The sequence below is a fragment of the Glandiceps talaboti genome, chromosome 2, assembly GCF_964340395.1.
Source record: "Glandiceps talaboti chromosome 2, keGlaTala1.1, whole genome shotgun sequence".
NCBI lineage: Eukaryota > Metazoa > Hemichordata > Enteropneusta > Spengelidae > Glandiceps > Glandiceps talaboti.
In genome coordinates this window covers 11,290,932-11,305,267 of record NC_135550.1, presented here as the reverse complement: position 1 = coordinate 11,305,267, position 14,336 = coordinate 11,290,932, and the positions used below count along the sequence as shown (strand labels likewise).

General features: G+C 36.0%; 1 protein-coding gene across 1 annotated transcript in view; it reads left to right on the top strand.

Annotated features, from left to right (window-relative positions):
- Positions 1–8,275: 8,275 nt before the first annotated feature.
- Positions 8,276–14,336, top strand: part of LOC144444160 (phospholipase B1, membrane-associated-like) — a 54,760-nt gene continuing 48,699 nt past the window's right edge. The window contains exons 1-2 of the mRNA XM_078133575.1: positions 8,276–8,318; positions 11,312–11,421. Coding sequence (XP_077989701.1) covers positions 8,276–8,318; positions 11,312–11,421 — 153 coding nt within the window. The remainder of the gene's footprint in view (positions 8,319–11,311; positions 11,422–14,336) is intronic.

The window sequence follows — 14,336 nt, the reverse complement described above, 5'->3', positions numbered from 1 at the left end:
TTTGAATTTTCGCTCCAAGTCTTGGGAGAACGAGCGAAAATTGAGCTGAAATACTTCAGTGACATTAGTCCTTCAAGTCTACAGGTAGGCTAGCACGGATGTAATGTTGCAAATGCTATCACTCAGCTGTGACTCCACCCCAAGAAATCATGCATACCACATACATTCGATCAACAACAGCATCAAGGTCTAGCCAATAATTAACGGCATGACCTGTTTGAAGCGCTGATTTTCTCTATCTCGATTCATCTCCGCTTAATCAGGCAAACAGATCGACCGCACATTGAACATATAACCTGAGTGAGATCACTGACAATTTGTTTGAAAGAAATGCCCTTGATAAGTAACGAGATTTGTTTCTGCACAGGTGTAGACTGATATGGACATCGCCTTTTCACATTTATGTTAGTAATTTAATCAATATCAAGACAAGAATATTGAATTGTGGATATGTTGTTTTTTTCTAGAGAAAAAATTGTGACAAAGACAAACGACCCCTATTCCATTTTGTCTGGTGAGAACTTATAGTCGTAGACGAATTGTCTAAGTTACTACGAGAGACATGCATTTACGATGTGCACGTGATCGCAGGCGGAGTTATCACCCACAAACGATATCATATTTGCTGATTGTCTTCATATTTCGATTGAATTGATAACTTTGTCTATCAGAGATACTGCTATCATATATTCTCAGTACTCGTTGGGACAGCATCCTGACAATAATCCGTCGCATGTAAGGTAACTTGTCAGTGCACGTATCAACAGGATGAAATTTCTGGGATATAGTTTACGTTATTACACTAAACGTATGTTAGGTTTTACTGTTTGCGAACTATTAAAACGATATTTTCAGAAACGTTAAAGGTACACTAGTCGCAACTAGTAATTTTTTTTATCAAATAACCAGGGATATATTCAATAAATATCGGTCAATTACTTATTTTTAAAAAAAGAGACATTGTAATGTAGTGGCAAGTTTAAATCTTGAGCGAAAGCTAGGTTTTGAATCAGTCACCATATTAAAACTGTACTAGTTGTAACTGGAATATCATTTTTCGATTTGACAACCACACTATATTCCCTGAAAATTGTTAAAGTACCAATAATTAGACATTGTACATGTTTTATCGTGTATACAGCTACAAAAATACGTTTACTCACAGGTGATGCAATACTGTTCACAGTGTACATTTTCAAAAACGTTCCAGTTGCAGCTAGTGTAGGTTTAATAGTCAATTCTCATACCGCCGCTCCCCTCCACAGGCAAAATACCATCCCCTTTTCACTCGCGAAAGAGGTACTTTTACTGCCCTAATGTATGAGCACATGCATGCATGCATACATACATACATACATACATACATACATACATACATACATAGTACACATACTCTCTCTCTCTCTCACACACACACACACACACACACACACACACACACACACACACAGTTAGGTAACGTCACACCAACTACCATCTATATCGATCCTGATAGTTGTTTCTAAAAAATACTAAATCAATCTAATCATTGGAAAACCATTACCCGTATTTATCATGATAGTTTAATCTTTTTTGTATAAAAAATAATCATACAAATCTCATTAATCACGATATGTTTCACAAGTTGTATTTTGCATTTTCAAACAATTCAATGAAACTATTTTAAACAATGCTATCGACTAGATAGACTACAATACAAATATGATTATTCATTCAAGTCTTTACAATAATCATCTGTCCCGATGTCAGCCTGTTAGTGCATGTATCACACCAGCGTTACAGGTTCTGTGCCCCAACCGTTAACCGATTACATTATTATCAATTTCAATTGATTTGTTTCATAACACGGTAAGCTTATCATCAAACACTTGGACTCAAGGTAAAAAATACTACGCATTGAAAGCTAACGTATTTACACCATTGATTTCCATTTCTGACAAACGGAAACAAAACCTTTTCTTTTCCTATCAGCACACAGTGTACTGTTATAATTGTGATTCATAACCCCCACCCCCCACCTCCATCAAATTGTTAAATTCTGGTCCCTTAATGTGCCAACATGTTTGTTCTGGCCCCTTAATATATTTGAAGCTAAAACTGTTATCATAGAATGCAAACACTTCGCTTTACGGTTCTTAAATAACACGAAGAACTTAGTTTATATAGTAACAAGTAAAACTTAAAATGGGAGAAATTTGATGAAAAATGTTGTTACATAATACATAGACAGGGACAGCTCCAGACAGATTTACCTGAGACGAGGACATGCATGTCTTGGTACGGCATTTATCGGATTGATATTAGATTCATGTCGTGATTACAACATCTATCTAAGTTCATTGAACGACTACCAAACTGAACTGACTGAACTAATAACGCATATCATATATCTAAATCCTAGATATATGATATGCGAATGTGACTCGAAAGTCCACAGCTTAAGTTTTGCAAAAACTCGTAGAGCTAAAATGTACTCAGTCCATTGAAGTAAGCTTAGTTGTAATTTTCTCTCATGCATCCAATATGCGGCACAATTTATGTATGAGATACAAACAATTCTAGATAAAGAAAGTTTGTTTCAGTTTTACTAATGGGAATCGACAAAGTTGACATTAAAATAAACACTTCGCTCGATACCAGCCAAATAGGACTAGAGGGCGCTCGCGCAAGTTGGTACTCATTTGTGACAACGGGCAGATTTAATTACTGAACGAGTCAAGCAGAGCAAACCAACATGGGAACTCAATAACTATAATGATGTAAACCTAACTGCCTGAGATACTGACCGAAATAATTATTTTGACCCCATTCACCCACCCGATAATATCAAATCATAAAGTCATGTCACCCCTTGGTACTTTACATCAGAACTTGTTTTGTATTGTAATCTCCAGTCTATGATATTTGCAAGTTGAATCTGCTTACAGAATACATCAATTAATTCACAACTTTGTTTCAGTCTCGAAGAATGTACCTTTCCCAAAGGAACTAAAGGCGCAGGTTGTCCCAAGAACGCTTGCTTACCTAAAATAGTACTTAGATGGACACCACCTGGAAAACGCAAACGTGGTAGACCGTACATGACGGTGGACATCACAGCTAGTGATGATTGTGTTCGAGGAGGTTGGTCCTACATTGGGGCGAAGCGCAATCGTATGCAAAAGACCTGTCTGGTAAAAGTGGCAGAAGTTGGTGGCGATGATTTACAATCTTACATCGGCCTTGTGTTCCAGTTTGGACCCGGAGAATTAGTAATTTACTACTCAAAGGAGCCAGCCTAGTTATAACCCCAAAATTAGGCAAAAATATTTTTTTTTAAATGTTTTCTTTCTGATAACATGACTTCAGAAAATAGGATGGGTCGACATTTTACTTTATTTTGACTTTTAGATTCCGACCCCAAAATAAGATACTTGTCAGTCACAATACTTCCATAAGAGTTTAACGGAGTGTAAAAGAAGCAAATGAAGACAATTATTATAAGTTAAGAAGACGAACATGTTATGTAGACTGTAAAAAACCCTTCTCTTTGGAATACATTGTTGAAAAAAGTGACAACAGGTGAAGCAGGGATTAAGCTAAAAAAAAACAGTTTAGGATTCGGGGGCTTAAACTGGGGTCGGTCGGATTGTCGGAAACACATTTATTTAATTTGGCCTTTAAAAGCTACGCTTCTTCAGTCTCCTTATTTCTTTTGTCTTTTCATTGTATTATTGTTATTACTCAGTTTCTCTTCAAATATGTAGTTTTGAAGAGATGTATATATGTCATATCCACGCGTCACGTTACTCTACAATTGTATTTACTTGTGTGCTGTGGAATTAATATATTTACTCAGTCATATTGAGAGATAGGACCATTGACTGGATTAGTTGTTACCAGTTGATTACACCCATGGCCATCATCGGAATTTTCATATATAAATAATCATCATTTACTAGTATTTATCTGAAGTAAAGTTCATTCACTCATTCATCCACTCGGTCAGTCATAGAAAGGGCGTTGGCCTCATGACACAGCAACATTCAATCACAGTTTCATATTAAGCTTGGTCTTGCTATTTACGTAACGGAGACGGTGTGTCCCAGCGATACAATACATTGATATATAGGTAAAACATGTTCATGGCAATGCGACGCTCTACGCTATCTACTCACATATATACTAGGGTTTTTACACTTATTAATACCGAACCTAAAGCTATCTATTCAGATCTGAAATCGTCATTTCACTCACTTTTCTATAAAGTTACTCTTAGTCGTAGACGAATGGTCCAAGTTACTACGAGAGACATGCATTTACGGGTAACAGGACAAACGCCCCCGGACAAATGCCCCCGTAGGACAAACCCCCCCCCCCCCCGACAAATGCCCCCCGACAAATGCCTACGGTAGGACTATGGCTCACAATTCAACCGAGAAAGGCATTGTTTTTAGGGTTACTTAGCATTTCTACTACAGTGTGATTGAAAGACGTGATTTCAGGCGGTGTACTGAAAACTAAAAATACGGTTTTATCCCTTTTTTTATGCAATCAGATTCCAGAGTTCTACACAAATTATTGTTGCCGATTTCGAGAATCGTCATGTGCTTGACTTTGTTGTTTGTATTTTTCTTTATTGTCATCACAATTTCAGTCTAATGTCCGAAATAAAATGTGTATGTGTATGTGTATATAACAATGACTGTGTTTGAGTTAAGTCATTTTAACACCCGAAATCATAAGCACGCTTTTGGTAATAATACAATAAAAGTGATAAAACCAAATCATGCCCTATTTGGTCGAATTCAACATTTTTTGAACATCTTCTGTCTATTCTATTCGTCAGTTATACAAATACAATAAAAGTGATAAAACCGTATTTTAAGTGTACTCCCAAAATCTGGATTTTTTTGGATCTCTATCCGTAGGCAATGACAATCCTACCGGGGGCGTTTGTCCAGGGGGCATTTGTCCTAGAACCGCATTTACGATGTGATCGCAGACGAAGTTATCACCCACAAACGATATCATATCTGCTGATTGTCTTCATATTTCGATTAAATCGATAATTCTGTCTATCAGAGATATTGCTAGCATATATTCTACTCGTTGGGACAGCATCCTGACAATACTCCGTCGCATGTATTAAGGTAACTTGTCAGTGCACGTATCAACAGGGTGAAATTTCTGGGATATAGTTTACGTTAACGCTAAACGTATGTTAGGTTTTACTGCTTGCGAAAAAAACATATTTTCAGAAACGTCAACGGTACACTAGCCGCAACTAGTAATTTTTTTTTATCAAATAACCAGGGATATATTCAATAAATATCGGTCAATTACTTATTTTAAAAAAGACATTGTAAAGCTAGGTTTTGAATCAGTCACCATATTAAAACTGTACTAGTTGTAACTGGAATATCATTTTTCGATCTGACAACTACACTATATTCCCTGAAAATTGTTAAAGTACCAATAATTAGACGTTGTACATGTTTTATCGTGTATACAGCTACAAAAATACGTTTACCCACAGGTGATGCAATACTGTTCACAGTGTACAAGTAATTTATGGTACCTAACAAAACATTTTCAAAAAAGTTCCAGTTGCAGCTAGTGCAGGTTTAATAGTCAATTCTCATACCGCCGCTCCCCTCCACAGGCAATACGATCCCCTTTTCACTCGCGAAAGGGGTCATTTTACTGCCCTAATGTACGAGAAGGGTACAAATATATTTTTCATGTCAAAACTTGTATTTCTTTAGGATGGTTTAACATCAAATCTGAGTTCTCCTCGACGGTAATTGTAATCATATTATTTGCATTTTATGTTTGGCAGGTTTCCCAAACTATATAACATACAGCCAATGTAACAACAAATTCATGACCCCTTCAAAATACATCAGTGTAACTAGAATTTAGGTTTTGGTATGAGAAAGGGCCTCCTCTTTTCGTCATTGTGGTATGACAACACTTTGGGCGTAGAGGTCTGCGTGGAGCCTCCCATGGAGTCGCCACTCCCCCCCCCCCCGGCTCGTTCTTCTATATACCCTTAGTGGTGCGAGAGCCAATTACTGTATAGTGCATTGTGACATCGTAAACAATATAACCAAGTTGTCAATAAAGCTAATGCTAACGTCCTCGAACGAAAAACACATGTTGCAAAATGATAACTTTCCGAACTTTAAACGACGTTTAGGCCCCCTTCTGAAATTTAAGAAAAATGCGAGTCGACGGTTGATAAGAATTATATTATTTACATGTAATCTTCTTCCAATTTTCTATTTCACTGATGGTATAGAAAGTCGTAAACCCCACCAACATCACAGCAGACAGACAGACAGACAGACAGACAGACAGACAGACAGACAGACAGACAGACAGACAGGCAGACAGACGGACGGACCAACGGACGGACAGACAGACAGACAGACAGACAGACAGACAGACAGACAGACACAGACAGGCAGAGACACACACATATGTACGTACGTACATACACACATACACACATACATACATACATACATACATACATACATACATACATACATACATACATGCATGCATGCATGCATGCATGCATGTATGCATGCATACATACATACATACATACATACATACATACATACATACATACATACATACACACACACACACACACACACACACAGTTAGGTAACGTCACACCAACTATCATCTATATCGATCCTGATAATTGTTTCTAAAAAATACCAAATCAATCTAATCATTGGAAAACCATTACCCGTATTTATCATGATAGTATAATCTTTTTTTTGTATAAAAAATAATCATATAAATCTCATTAATCACGATATGTTTCACAAGTTGTATTTTGCATTTTCAAACAATTCAATGAAACTATTTTAAACAATGCTATCGACTAGATAGACTACAATACAAATATGATTATTCATTCAAGTCTTTACAATAATCATCTGTCCCGATGTCAGCCTGTTAGTGCATGTATCACACCAGCGTTACAGATTCTGTGCCCCAACCGATTACATTATTATCAATTTCAATTGATTTGTTTCATAACACGGTAAGCTTATCATCAAACACTTGGACTCAAGGTAAAAAATACTACGCATTGAAAGCTAACGTATTTACACCATTGATTTCCATTTCTGACAAACGGAAACAAAACATTTTCTTTTCCTATCAGCACAGTGTACTGTTATAAGTGTGATTCATAACCCCCACCCCACCCCATCAAATTGTTAAATTCTGGTCCCTTAATGTGCCAACATGTTTGTTCTGGCCCCTTAATATATTTGAAGCTAAAACTGTTATCATAGAATGCAAACACTTCGCTTTACGGTTCTTAAATAACACGAAGAACTTAGTTTATATAGTAACAAGTAAAACTTAAAATGGGAGAAATTTGATGAAAATGTTGTTACATAATACATAGACAGGGACAGCTCTAGACAGATTTACCTGAGACGAGGACATGCATGTCTTGGTACGGCATTTATCGGATTGATATTAGATTCATGTCGTGATTACAACATCTATCTAAGTTCACTGAAAGACTACCAAACAGAACTGACTGAACTAAGAACGCATATCATATATCTAAATCCTAGATATATGATATGGGAATGTGACTCGAAAGTCCACAGCTTAAGTTTTGCAAAAACTCGTAGAGATAAAATGTACTCAGTCCATTGAAGTAAGCTAAGTTGTAATTTTCTCTCATGCATCCAATATGCGGCACAATTTATTTATGAGATACAAACAATTCTAGATAAAGAAAGTTTGTTTCAGTTTTACTAATGGGAATCGACAAAGTTGACATTAAAAGAAACACTTCGCTCGATACCAACCAAATAGGACTAGAGGGCGCTCGCGCAAGTTGGTACTCATTTGTGACAACTATACTGACTGACTGATTGGCGGGCAGATTTACTGAACGAGTCAGGCAGAGCAAACCAACACGGGGACCCAATAAGTATAATGATGTAAACCTATAAAATGCCTGAGATACTGACCGAAATAATTACTTTGACCTCATTCACCCACCAGATAATATCAAATCATAAAGTCATGTCACCCCCTTCATGCTTTATATCAGAACTTGTTTTGTATTGTAACCTCCAGTCTATGATATTTGCAAGTTGAATCTGCTTACAGAATACATAAACTAATTCACAACTTTATTTCAGTCTCGAAGAATATACCTTTCCCAAGAACGCTTGCTTACCTAAAATAGTACTTAGATGGACACCACCTGCAAAACGCAAAACGCAAACGTGGTAGACCGTACATGGCGGTGGACATCACAGCTAGTGATGATTGTGTTCGAGGAGGTGGGTCCTACATTGGGGCGAAGCTCAATCGTGTGCAAAAGACCCGTCCGATAAAAGTGGCAGAAGTTACATCGGCCCTGTGTTCCAGCTTGGACCCGGAGAATTAGTAATTTACTACTCAAAGGAGCCAGCCTAGTTATAACCCCAAAATTAGGCAAAAATATATATATATATTTTTTTAAATGTTTCTTTCTGATAACATGACTTCAGAAAATAGGGAGGGTTGACATTTTACTTTGTTTTACTTTAAATTTCTAAAAATTACTCCAACCCCAAAATAAGATACTCGTCGGTCACAATACTTCCATAAGAGTTTAATGGAGTGTAAAAGAAGCAAATGAAAACAATTATTTTAAGTTAAGAAGGCGAACATGTTATATAGACTGTAAAGAAACTTCTCTTTGGAATACATTGTTGAAAAAAACTGACAACAGTTGAAGCAGGGACATTAAGCTAAAAAACAAACAGTTTAGGATTCGGGGGTTTAAACTAGGGTCGGTCAGATTATCGGAAACACATTTATTTAATTTGGCCTTTAAAAGCTACGCTTCTTCAGTCTCCTTATTTCTTTTGTCTTTTCATTGTATTATTGTTATTACTCAGTTTCTCTTCAAATATGTAGTTTTGAAGAGATGTATATATGTCATATCCACGCGTCACGTTACTCTACAATTGTATTTACTTGTGTGCTGTGGAATTAATATATTTACTCAGTCATATTGAGAGATAGGACCATTGACTGGATTAGTTGTTACCAGTTGATTACACCCATGGCCATCATCGGAATTTTCATATATAAATAATCATCATTTACTAGTATTTATCTGAAGTAAAGTTCATTCACTCATTCATCCACTCGTTCAGTCATAGAAAGGGCGTTGGCCTCATGACACAGCAACATTCAATCACAGTTTCATATTAAGCTTGGTCTTGCTATTTACGTAACGGAGACGGTGTGTCCAGCGATACAATACATTGATATAATTATAGGTAAAACATGTTCATGGCAATGCGACGTTCTACGCTATCTACCCACATATATACTAGGGTTTTTACACTTAATACCGAACCTAAAGCTATCTATAGCTATTCAGATCTGAAATCGTCATTTCACTCACTTTTCTATAAACTCTTTCGATTTTGCATACAGGCAGAACAAAAACAAGTCTATCAATACTTGGATAGACTGCATGTCGCTTAGACAGTTTAGAACATTATTTTCGTATTTCGGTTGTTTCTGTACTTGTTAAAGATCTCTCAGTCACCCGTCAGACCTAATTAGCATGTGGACAAGTCGATGTTATTACTTAAGTACTGTATTCACGCTTATTAGTGTGACGTCACTAAATTGGTCAGAGGTCATCGAAGAGAACGCCTTGGTGTACTCTTGGCACATCTTATAACATTTAAGGGTAAATCGAATATTTAGTGTTTATACGTTTCTTTGGCAAACCAATAAACCTCCTCCAAGATATTTATAATTCCTAGCTACCAAAATAGAATTGTATGTTTAATATATCTTGTATGTTTTTATTTATTGACAACGAATTAGCAATGTCTTTTAATAAAGTAATGAAGTGACGTGATCAGTGACATATTGCTATGACAACTCACTTTTCCCACGACTTTCCGTTCAATAATGTATAAAAAAAAACGACAACTAACAAACATACACACACATGCACACCCATATATATGTATTCTCTAGTATAATAAATAATATACATACATAATTTATATACATGAAAATATATGTATATATATATATATATATATATATATATATATATATATATATATATATATATATATATATATATATATATATATATATATATATATATAACTCGGTGAGTATCAATCTGCTATAAGACAGTGCTCTATACCGCCGTGGCAGAGCGTAATAGTTTTGGTAGTACACCAAAACTATATATATATATATATATATATATATATATATATATATATATATATATATATATATATATATATATATATATATATATATATGTGTGTGTGTGTGTGTGTGTGTGTGTGTGTGTGTGTGTCTCTCTCTCTCTCTGTCTGTCTGTCTTTATCCGTGTCTTTGTCTGTCTGTCTGTCTGTCTGTCTGTCTGTCTGTCTGTCTGTCTGTCTATCTGTCTGTCTGTCTGTGTCTTGTGTATTATTTACATTGTGTAGTGCAACTCAAAACAAAGTGAGGTGAAAAAATGAGACATTGAGAAAAAAGAAACAATGCATTGCGGTTTTATTCAATACTGTACTACACAATCATTATAGTAACTGCTGATTGATTATCAGTTTGTATTGTTTACTGATGAAATCTACAAGAGATAGATAACTAATCTCCTGACCACGTGTGTTCACAAATCTGTAAACACAAACAAACCCTGAATAATGAATGGATAGTTGGGATCGAATGATGTGGTTGAGACTGGATATATAAACCAATAACTTGGTGGCCAATCCCTCATTCTATTCTTTGCCTTCCTTCAAATTCACTTCATCATGGAGTTCTCGCTCGCCTTCAAGTTGACCTGTGTCTGCCTCTGCCTTCAAGTTATCCCAACACGTAAGTTTTCACACAGCTACTTTGGCACTACTATTAGCTAATTACATCTTTTTCATCTTGAATGTTACTCCACGCGTAAGATTCCACAAAATGAGTGTCATTGCCCCGTTTCTGCTATAATGGTGCATTTTGTATCCGATTATCTTAAACACGTGCGAAGGAGAACAAATTTTCCTTTCGGAACTTTTGGCTAATTTAAGTTTACTTGGTTTTCCATTGCAGTAGGCGTATACGTATATTTATTAATGAATATGTTCTATATTACAATAATAGTTATTGTACGTATTTGCGATACTTTCTGAGAATAACGACTTCACAAAAATGTACCTATAAGAACTTATTCCCCAGTATTGTGAGAGTAAAACTTTATTTCATTATGAAATACAATTTTGAATATGTGGTGATACATTTAAATCTACAGTGTGTGCTTGGGATAATTACTTACAAGCCATTTTAAGGGCAAGTCTTGATGAGGATGTACAGACCGTAGCCATGTCTACCACGGCGGCACCGAGAGCTAGGACACTGCCTGTAAGTATACACAGATGAAACTTTGATATATGGATGGCATGGTTTGATATGCTACTACTGATCTACCGAGTTACGAATTGATTGTAGGAGTAACTTCTAGTATACATTGTTCCTGTGTTCCTGTGTTTTTTTGCGATTATTCTACTCTCGTTAATGTCAACGGCAAGATTAATTGTGATTACACCATGCATGACTATGTATTTGAAATGGTAAGTCGCAAACGTGCCTAAAGCACCGTAGTTAAAACAGACGTTTCCAAGCAAAGGCACATTGTACTGTCAATGTTTACACCAACTGCTTTTAGCTATTTAAGATACTTCAGTACATCCTAAACAGTGGGACTTGAGTAGAAGTCCGAGACCTCAAGACAAATACTGTAGTGTAGGGGAGTTCGGATGAGAATAACAATTGGTACATAACCCCTCCCTCTAATACTAATAGGTGTGCATAAGTCGAATGACCAAACGTTCTTTGACCAAATATGGTGTTGACAACTTGAGTATGCAGTGACTATCAAAAAAAGTGCGTGTTGGGATCGATACTTGTATATATCCTGGAATTGCTCAACGCAACATTTGAACATTTGAACAGTTTCGTTTTCCCTTACACCATGATCACTGTTGACGCCCATTCTAGTTGTCTGCATTTCGCAAGTCATCACTTTTCAATCACAATGTTGGCTACAGTGACCTTTACTGTCTGACTGACCTTTTTACAAAACACGTGACCCAACTGAAAACAGATCTTTGTTTAAAATCTTAATTAAAATCTGTATGTCATCTCTGATTTGTATCTGTAGTCCGGGATAAATACTTTGATTAATTACGTCATTGTTGAATCGCTACAAAGCATAGGTACATCTATACTTAATATAGGATACGTCCTTTGAGTAACCTAGCTACCACAAAACTTGTAGATTTTATCAATAGTCGATGTATTGATGCTCCTGATTTGTTTTCATCATACGAGCGTGAAAACAATGCAAACACTACACGACTCGCAGATAGTGATCAAGGTGATATTGTTCAAGGACCTCTGTCACGACAGAGTGAATGCAAGTTTAATTGAAACGTTAGAGTAACGAAATTGCTATATATATGTTCCTGAAAACGTTGGCTATATTTGAATTAGGTACAAAAACGGTCGACTATACAAATCTAAAATACTGACAGGGAGTTGTAACGGGTTTTTTCTTCTTCTAAATCAGCGTGACAGATTACAAAAATATTGGGCCAATCAAGTGACGACAAGTCACTGCAACCCCAGACATACGGACAAATAGAAATACAAATATCATTTGACTTGTTGTAGACATTTGATGAGATAGCCACCTCATTCTAATCGAGAAAATTGTCAAATTAAGTTTTTTTTTGTTTTGGCCATGAGATGTGTCAAGTGTCATTTAAGATAACTATTCATCACATATTATGTAAATTACTTCAGTCTACACAAATATCACGAGATGCATGTCAATGACACAATTCCCCTCTATAGACGAGTTTTATTTACTCGCGTGAGCTGAAGCAGCTTATAGTGCTCAAGGAACCGCCTGACTGGGGCAGTCCACAGACAGTCCAAGAATACCAACTTGCTCTTTTGAAAATCTAAATTGATAATTTAGTACCTTTAATAGGCGCTTCACTGTTGACTTTTTAGTTGAATAGAGTTCAGTAGTAGCTTGCTTGGTAACAGAACTTCCACTCTCTTCGTCACTCACAAATTCCCCCCAAAAGAAACCAAGAAACCACAAATGGAGAGTATTTTGTTTTTAGATGTAAACCAATATTTTAATACATCTACATACACAATGTTGCAAATAGTTGTTGTCTGTCTGGGTTTTTTTTGTTTATTTGTTAGAGTAACGTACATGTATAATATTTACATGTAGTACTCGTGAAAATCTTGGGGAAAGGGCGATGACTGTTGAACAAATATCGATTTGCGCAGTAATGAATAAAATCATTGCACTACGCATGACTAAGATGAGTACAGATTGCATCTTATTATGAGCGCACTTTAGAACATTTTAGAAAATTTTCGAAAAAAAAGCTGTGTTAAGTCAATTTTGTAAACACACTTTTAGAGTGTCAGCCGTCTTTATTTTTTTTTCAAAGACAAAAATACGTGTTTGTCACTGAAAGCAGAATTTTAGACATATAGAAAACTATTATTCTACGCCTTTAGAAAACACAAGCTCTATCATCTTTCTCGAATGTTGCATGCTGACTCATATGATAAGTGAAAAATGCGACGTTTTGTAGAAACACCTTGTCGGTAAACACTAACACTAACACTGCCTTGATTTGTCCCTCAGTGGCAATGTCAAAACGATGCATGGTCGCTGAGTATTCTAGAGTATAACATTAAACATAGTTACGTAAATTAACATCACTTGAAGTAGACTGGAGAAGACACTTTGATGTGGCCATGGCTATCTCGATGTCATATGACGTGATACTGAAGTTAAGCATTCAAGGCCACTACTAGACATTAAAAAGTCAAATATATAGTCACAAGTAGATGAATGACAAGACATAAGAAAGCCGTGACAAACTGTGGCCAACCTCACATCTAAATGTGAATTTCCATACTCTAAATTTACTGATATTCAAAATCAAATGTCAGCAAAGGTAGATGAATCACAATAGCTATGGAATTCGTGACAAACTGCGGCCAACATAAATATATCTCAATTTGACTTTCAATGCTCTAAATTTGCTGACTCAATCTAATCTCTTTGGTGGTCTGAGATCTCATCAGTTTGTATGTCTGAAACAGTACTGGTGATCAAAGAACACCGTGCACAAATAAATAAACATAACTATAAAAATAAATCTTATACATGTATTACGGAAACATAACAAAACAAACAAAGCACAGACAGAACAAAGTGCATGTGATGTTCATCAAACACG